At 38.9% G+C, this 8,945-nt stretch overlaps 2 protein-coding genes across 2 annotated transcripts in view; both read left to right on the top strand.

The window, feature by feature from the left end:
* LOC134744419 (uncharacterized) overlaps nt 1-8,945 on the top strand; it is a 291,804-nt gene that overhangs the window by 217,686 nt on the left and 65,173 nt on the right. The window lies entirely within an intron of this gene.
* Nucleotides 81-8,517, top strand: LOC134744327 (major facilitator superfamily domain-containing protein 10). The gene is made up of 8 exons (XM_063678101.1): nt 81-287; nt 377-805; nt 1,147-1,305; nt 3,275-3,454; nt 3,890-4,136; nt 5,349-5,540; nt 6,692-6,829; nt 8,222-8,517. The coding sequence occupies exons 1-8, from the start codon at nt 285-287 to the stop codon at nt 8,311-8,313; spliced, it is 1,440 nt and encodes a 479-aa protein (XP_063534171.1). The 5' UTR covers nt 81-284; the 3' UTR covers nt 8,314-8,517.

The following is an 8,945-nucleotide window of genomic DNA, read 5'->3' as shown; positions in this document are numbered from 1 at the left end:
TACTACAAGTATATTTTTTTGTGATGGTAACTTAAATTAGAAACGTCAATGTCAGTTTCTCATTGCATCTTCCTTTCCTTCAGTTCAGTTGTTCTGGTTGTTTAGTCACTATGGTTAGTTAGTAGTTGTAGATCGAAGGTGGTGTTTTGCTTTTATTGCTTTGTCGGCAAAAAGTGAAAGTTTCTAAACTTAAGTGTAAATAGTCAATACTTACGATCGATGGCTCCATATGGTTCTCATCAAGAAGCCATACTACTAGTGCCGCGTATACAACTTGAATAAATATGGTGCGTTATTTATTTTATTAAATAAGTACGATATTTTAGGTCTTATTCATCGTAAAATACTTATTCATGATAAAATACTTTACTTTTAGGGAGACCTCAAATCTAACGGTGCATTGAGGAAAAGAGAAGAAGTCCTGAGCAAACCGACAAAACAGTTAATAAAGGATAATGATGAGAAAATAACTTATAAAAACTCATCCGGGAACTCTAAGGCCATCGGCCTAGTTTTTGTTTCACTTCTGCTGGATCTTTTGGCTTTTACCATGATTTTACCTCTCCTACCTTCATTATTGGATTATTACGATAAGAAAGAAGGCAAAGGCACAACTTTATATGCCTCCTTATTGGGAGCAGTTCAAAGCTTTCAAAAACTAACAGGGGCCCCCGAAAAACTAGCGTCAGTATTATTCGGTGGTGCACTGGGCTCTATGTACAGCTTTCTACAGTTTTTAACAAGCCCCATAGTTGGAAGTCTCTCTGATGCTTATGGAAGGAAACCCATGCTTTTACTGTGTTTGGTAAGTACATACTTATACAACATTCTCTGATATAACATACTGATTAGATATCAAACTGTCAAGGACTAAAGCTAAATAATCTCAACTTGTATCTGTTATCAACAATATCAACTTCTTAACAGTATAGGTCACTAAAATGTGGTATTTTCTATAAAAAGGGACCTCTTTGTCGATGGCGCCTATAAATACAATGCCGCGCGACACTGTGCGGCTTAAGCGCCATGGACAATAAGGTCCCTTTTCATAGAAAATGCCCCAAATGACATACAAAAGTATAACTAAAAGTATGCTAAATTTATTTTTACATTTTAAAACAATACTTTAATATTTTTCGTTCTCAGATAGGGATAGCAACATCACATGCACTATGGAGCTTGGCAAGCACATTCAGTATGTTTGTGCTGGCTCGGTTTATTGGTGGTCTCAGCAAGGCCAATGTCAGCTTGAGTATGGCTGTTGTTGCGGATGCCTCCAACGAGAAGACCCGGGCTAGAGGAATGGTAACATTACCTAGTCGGCTCATAAGTTCTGTCACTGGCCTTTAAAATTTAAATTTGGAACTCCTAAAACAAAAACCGTTCTGCATTTGAATTTCGAATCTTTATTAAATATTTGAGTAGTATAATTTTGCAATTTTCTGTTTTCTTCAACATGGAGTGGACGCTTAAAGATAGCCGTACCGCAATAATTGCACTATATCGTTGTGGTCACTCGCCGACTAAAATTTTTAAGGTACTTGAAAATTTAAAATTCTCTCTAAGATTTGTGTATCGTACCATAGAAAGATACAGTGAGGTCTCTAGTTTAAATGACAAGAAAAGAAGCGGTCGTCCGCGTACAGCTAGGACTCCAGCGGTTGTACAAGCAATTAGGGCACACATTGCCAGAAATCCCGCTAGGAAACAAAAAGTTATGGCCCTCCAGATGGGTTTGAGCAAAAACACGGTGAACAGAGTGCTTAATCAAGACCTGAGACTTCGTGCTTATAAACGAAAAACTGGCCATCTTCTCAATGGTCGGCTTAAAGCTTTAAGGCTTAAAAGATCTAAAGCTTTATTGAAGAAGTACGCTAAAAATAAGCACCGTTGTATACTGTTTCCGGACGAGAAAATTTTTGACATAGAAGAAAACTGTAATAAACAAAATGATAGAGTGTACGCTCGCAATAGTAAAGAAGCGTCTAATAGCATTCCCCGTATTCAAAGAGGTCATCACCCTTCATCTGTGATGGTTTGGCTGGGAGTTTCTTATGCGGGCGTCACTAGTATGCATTTTTGTGAGAAAGGAGTAAAAACTAGTGCCAAAGTGTACCAAGACACGGTGTTGACTAATATTGTGAAACCACTATCCCATACGATGTTTCTAAACCAGCATTGGGTTTTCCAGCAGGACTCTGCTCCAGCCCATAAGGCAAAGTCTACACAAGCCTGGCTCGCCTCCAATAAAATCGACTTTATACGGCATTAAGATTGGCCCTCCTCTAGCCCAGATCTTAATCCTTTAGACTATAAAATATGGCAGTATTTAGAGGAAAAGGTGTGCTCAAAACCTCATGCAAATCTAGACTCGCTGAAAAAATCTCTTGCTACGGCAGTGGCCAATATCGACATGAAAGTGGTGCGTGAATCCATTGACGACTGGCCACGAAGACTTCAAGCCTGTGTAGATAATTATGGCGGTCATTTTGAATAAATGTTATACATTTAGATTCTCTAGTTTATAAGCTTTCAAACGCTGTACAAATTATACGGAATAAACTTAAACTTTTGATTTTATTTGATACTATGTATATGACAGAACTTATGAGCCGACTAGGTATTATTGACTATATATTTAAGAGCTGGAAAAATCTGCATGTAAAATGCAATTCTAATTGAACATAAATTTCTATTATATATTTTATTTACCATGTTTTTTTACAGGAAGAAACATAAGGTAAATTTTATTTAAAGTATACCTAAACTTGAATTTTTTTTCATATAAAAGTTTAATTTAATGCTTTTTTGGTATACTTACTTAGTTTCGTTTAAACAGCTGTTGTAACAACCTCATTAAAATTTCATCAGTGTAATAATGATGATACAGGCGTTGGCTTTTATACTTCTGTGTTTATAATTTAATTGAATATAATTTCGATTTTAAATTTACAATCAGCATATTTTTATAAGATTATGTTGTTTTTCTACCATGGCTTTCTTGCTTTAAAAAGGGAAATTCACTGATTTCTTATATTGAAAACAGAAATAGATTGCCTTAAAAGTAAATTATGGAGGTACGATTATTTTTGTTTTTACGAGTCAGACACGACATTGCACGTTGTCGGCATCAAGTGGCAGCGACCGCTAAGTGCGAGCGAGAAGTAGCATCACGGCGTCTCGCTCTCTCACCACTCGCTCCTGCGGCTTGCTGCCGCCACTGATCGTCGTATCCGAGCTGACAGGCTAATAATGCTTTTATTTACATTTACAGGCACTGGTGGGTTTGGCGTTCTCAATAGGGTTCATCGTGGGCCCCCTGGCGGGCGCATGGTTCGCCAAAAACAACAACTCTTCCGGCCTCTGGGGCGAGCGGCCCGCGTTCTACGCGCTCTCGTTATCATTGGCGAATATTGTTCTGGTCGTATTTTGCTTGCCCGAGTCACTGCCAAAGGTAATTTCAATACCCTTTGAGCTATAGAAGTATGAACTGACGTCCAATAGGTACCGTCCAGAATTAGCGGCCTAACTTTGTTAACTGTTTGTTTTGTTTAGAGTTCTTGTACTTGAAAGGTTCCTCAAAGCTAATTTAATTGTTAATAGCAGCTGTGTATCAGTGTACAGTCAAATTCACAAACATCTTTACAAGCCAATGTTCCAAAAATATATTTACAGGCCCCTAAGAAACTAACAATAAGAATAAAGTCGTGTAACTCGACCGTACAAAACAATATGTACCTATGGTTTTTTTTAGTTTTAAGATATTTCTGTAAACGCCGAAACATAGTGAATAAATTGTGTTCAGTGTTAATTTGCTAAAAATGCTAATGAAAAACAGATAAGATCTGGTTACTTACTCGTAAGTTCTACACATAGCATTTGTTTGCAGGAAAAAAGGGCACCTCTCTCGTTCACTTTATCCAAGGCATTGGACTACATATCTCCCTGGCATCTGCTGAAATTCACGGCAGTTAAAAATCTATCGAAACACCAGAACAAAGTGCTGTCGAAGCTGGGGCTGATATACTTCATGTATCTGTTCATATACTCGGGCCTCGAGTTCACTATCACATTCCTGACGCATCATACTTTTAACTATACTGCCATGCAGCAAGGGAAAATGTTCTTGGTTATAGGTAAGATATTGAAATCTACTATTCTAGCAAGCTGTATGCAGGTAAACATGGTGTTGGGGATCCGAGGGCAAATTTCTTTGGAAGATGAAGTCACTCTGGACCCTTTAATTCGAAGTTCAATCTTCTTAATGTATTAAATAATTTCACGGTGGTCTCCTTTCTCAAGCACTAATAGTGCGAGCAGCGTTCACGACGACCGTGTATTGCGTACTGCCGCGCGCCGCGTCGCCCGCTGCGCGCGCGCCGAGAAACCCGGTTGGGGGAGGTCTTGCGCTATCGTTGTAGGCGGGCATATTAGTGGTGTGTTTAGATATTAGTGCTTGAGAAAGGAGACCTATGCTCTCCGAAACATGTCGCGCGAGTGACTAAAACAAGTGAGTGTAAACCGTGAAATTATTTAATGTTAGTATGTCTCACAACAGTTTAAATTCGATTCTCAATGTATACGTAGCATTTCAGTTGGCTTATAAACCTCTTATAATATGCACTAAAGCCTTGAAAAGTTTTTTTTTAACGTAACTGATGGTTTAAGCAACTTCCTTAAAGCATAAGTAGCATAACAATTCGATCACCGCTTGCGTCACCGAGTTAGTTAGATAAGACATGGTTGCGGTTACTTTTGTTAGTATAAAATAGTTCCCACGGTCTGATTTCTGTTAAGACGTATTTTGGAAGACTCTTTAACCTCCTTACATTAGCGATTGAGCCGATTGATTAATCAGCTTTTAATCGAGTGCCAAGCGGAGTATTCTAAACATAAGAAATACCTATTTACTTAGGTACATATCTTATTGTTCAATCTTAAAATAATAACATTACCGTTGTAAGGAAAGAGAATTAAGGAAATGAAGTTGTTTGGTTTTTATCGATTTCAAAAAAAAAAACCGGACAAGTGCGAGTCGTACTCGGCCACCGAGGGTTCCGTACTTTTTAGTATTTGTTGTTATAGCGGCAACAGAAATACATCATCTGTGAAAATTTCAGCTGTCCAGCTATCACGGTTCATGAGATACAGCCTGGTGACAGACAGACAGACGGACAGTGGAGTCTTAGTAATATGGTCCCGTTTTTACCCTTTGGGTACGGAACCCTAAAAAAGAATGCGGTTCACAATTTTCCCTTCCTCAGGATAAAAATCCCAGTTAGGCTGCTTCAAATCCATCTAGAATTATATGGGAGTATTAATTTAAATCCTATTGTCTTGGCATCCAGGGTTAATAATGGCCGTGCTACAAGGCGGCGCGGCGCGGAGGCTCGGCGCGGCCGGCGCGGTGCGAGCGGCGCGAGGGGCCCTCGCTCTCACTCCAGCGTCGTTCCTCTGTGTGGCGTTAGCTGCAGCGCCGCGGCCGCCGCTGGTGGCGCCTCTAGCCTGGTTGTGGCTGGGGCTCGTCCTGTTCGCTATATGTAAGTATAAGTATGGTATAGTTTTTTGACCCCTCCCCCCTCCTTGCCACACTTGGTCGCATTTGGCGAACCCCTCCCCCCCGGTGTGACGTCACATTTTTTCAACGAAATCGGCAAATCGAATTAATTAAGTATTATTAAATTTTTATCAAAATATTTCTGACAACAGAAATATTAGTAATTTTATAACCCAAAACTGATTAGGAAAGTAAATTAAACGAAATAAACGATTATCGTACCAAGAACTTGTTATTTAACTGTACAGCGAATAAAATAATTTAAATAAGTTAAAGTGACGTCACAAAGTCTGTGACTCCCCCCTCCCCCTTGTCACAACATGTCACATTTTCTTGACCCCCTCCCGCCCCCCTAAACGTGTGATGTAATTAATGGATGACCCCCTTTTAGCTCTCACCCCATTGTCGTTCCGATGCGTGGAATCGGGCTCGTGATATTAGCTATATATGTGTGATAAGTAGGTCTCTTTATTGGATCAACCTTTGTAAACCTAATTAAGGTAGGTAATTAATAACCTACAAGGTAATTTTGTTAAGCGTAGGTAATTGTTTTAATTAGTGCGAAAACGGCGAAAACTAATAATATAGGTAGTTTCATATCATAATTTGCAAATCATATTCCTGTGTGCGGATTGGGACGTCCTGATTTAATTTTGTACGGTTTTGCTGATTTCAAATGTCAGCAGTAGTGTTAACAAATCGATTTTCCAAATATGTATTGAATTAGGTATGTACATATGTGCAAGTATAAACGCATTGTCATTACTGCATGAAGAGGATATAAATAAAATCCGGTGCGAAGTGCGAAGGATCAAAATACAGACTACGTGACTAATGCAACATATTCGTCGCTTTCCCGGTGACAACGGTAGCATCTTTAAGTCTGGACTCTGGGGGTGCACTTTTTGCTACTTAATCCCAAGAATTGGCTTAGTTACTTGTTTTCCGTGGTTTTCCCTCACCAAAGAACAATGTGGCGAGGACTGATAGATACTGATATTTAGTATATTAATACCTATAATACATACGTACAACCCAAGACCCCCGGTTTCGAAGGCGCGCCTTATCGCTAGGCCACCAGTGCTGCATTTTCCAAAACTAATTCTATTCAAATAAATTGTGTAATTTATACAGCGACGGCTTTCGCGGTGTCCTGCATGACGTCGATGGCGGCGGGGCAGGCGCCGGCGGCGGCGCGCGGCGCCGTGCTCGGAGCCCTGCGCTCTCTGGGAGCACTCGCAAGGGCGATGGGACCGCTTGTCGCTGCTTCAGGTAAATAACTCACATTTGCCCGTCTCTTATGCATTGTATTAGAGAATAATTCTCCAAATAAAACGAATAATATATTTATCAGAGTTAATAAGTACTAGACCATCAGGCACTGAAATGAGATATATACAGGGTGGCTAAAAAATAAGTGCATTCCCGTTGCCAGGGAGGTTTTGGGATTATACTGAGCAACTTTTACTATGGGACCAACCCCGAAATCGCGAAAATAAATTTGGCTGTTTCATACATTTTGGCTGGTCCATTTTCTATGGGAGGGAATTTTTTTTGCGATTTCGTGTTTGGTCCCATAGTAAAAGTTGCTCAGTATAATCCCAAAACCTCCCTGGCAACTTGAATGCACCTTTTTTTTTAGCCATCCTGTATACAGGATGTAACAAAAATAGTGGGGATCCCTGTTAGGGCATATTCGGTGTCGTGCTTTGATTAGGAAAAAGTAGAAGAAACATTTTTTTAATGCGAAAAATTTATAACCTTTATATGGAGGGTTGGCCGACTTGAAGTGCAACAGAGAGGCAACACGTCGAGCGTGGTTCGCGGTAGGCCTTCAGAGGCTGCGTTGGACGCAACTCTGGTCGAGAATTGATTACTTTCGTCCCAGACGAACACGAATTATAGTGGTTCAGGCTCTTTACGTGAGGAAGTGACTCGTGTGTGGTCAAGGTTATTGTTTGTCCAAGCCTTATTCTATAGAGCCATAATACCGGACGACCTGCCCCATAGTTTTTTTTTTATCGCGTCAAAATAAAATTTCTTCTACTTTTTCCTAATCAGAATACGATATCGAATATGCCCTTAAACGGATCCCTAATATTTTTGTTACTCCTTGTATGTATATATGTATGTACAGATTGTGTCTGCGGTGTGTTTTAACATATCATAGAGAAATATAAATAAAGAAAGAGTGGTAACTCCATACATCAGTTTTCTTACCAAAACGCGAGTTATTTCGTAGACGACATCTAGCGTCAAGTAGCGGAATTTATCAGTACTGCTAGTTGACAATAGATGTCGCGACGAGCGGAAAGTCTAATGCTCAACCATTTTCAGCTAATATTATAACCGGATTAACCGGAACTCTATTTTCAACTCCTGCTTGTAATATAAGTTGTAAATTGTTTTAGCAGTAGGTACAGTTTTCGTTAGTAGCGACACTTGTGTCAAGTAGCGGTACTGATAATTCCACTACTTGACGTTAGATGTCAACGAAATAACTTGCGTTTTGGTAAGAAAACTGATTGATGAAGTTACCACTCTTTCTTTACTTATATTTCTCTATGAACATAATCACTGTGGTATTTGTATACCTGTCTAGGTGTTATCAGATAAGCTGACGTGTTATAGAGGTCATTAACATTAGTATATATTTGCTTCCAGTGTATTGGTGCTCCGGAGCGGCCGTCACCTACGCCATCGGATCAATAATATTAATAATCCCAGCTGTGATGTTATTTAGACTGAAATCATAATAATTCCGCAGACTTTACACTGCCACTTAACTTAAGCAAGAATAATTAGAGATAAAGTTTTTATTATTCCATTATTTATTAATTTATTGTCAAGTAATTGCTTTATACCTTTTACTTTCCTTTGATATGGTTGTATTATTGTACCTATTAATATTTTGTAAACACCAGTCTTTCTCGAATAACAGTATTATATAAAATACGAGTATTTGATTTTTGCGTTTTATTTAAGTATTTACCGTGGTAAGTTTGATAAAACGCATCATATATTATGTTTAGCTTCATAATTACTTTTCAAGGAGAAGACAGGGACATCTATATTTGTTAGATCGAGATAGTGATACATCATTATAGTTTGTCAATCCATTTCCGTCAGTAGAAAAAACCGGCAAATAAAAAAAAATGTAGGCGCTAAGGGTTTTCGTCCCATAGAAAATTTAAATTTCGTGCATTAATCTAGTATGCCTTTTTCTACTGACAAAGTTGTTTGACAGACTATACTTACTATACATATTGTTTGGCATTTTTCATCATTTCATCATTATATTTACGCACCATGTAGGTTGCAGCCATATTTCTGAACGCATACACTACGTTGCCATGGCAACTGTTTGTTATGACGTGAAGCGCTCCCA

This window comes from Cydia strobilella, chromosome 9 (genome assembly GCF_947568885.1).
Source record: "Cydia strobilella chromosome 9, ilCydStro3.1, whole genome shotgun sequence".
In the NCBI taxonomy this organism is placed as follows: Eukaryota; Metazoa; Arthropoda; class Insecta; order Lepidoptera; family Tortricidae; genus Cydia; species Cydia strobilella.
Note: the sequence above shows the minus strand (reverse complement) of the source record. Positions and strands in the feature narration are given on the sequence as shown.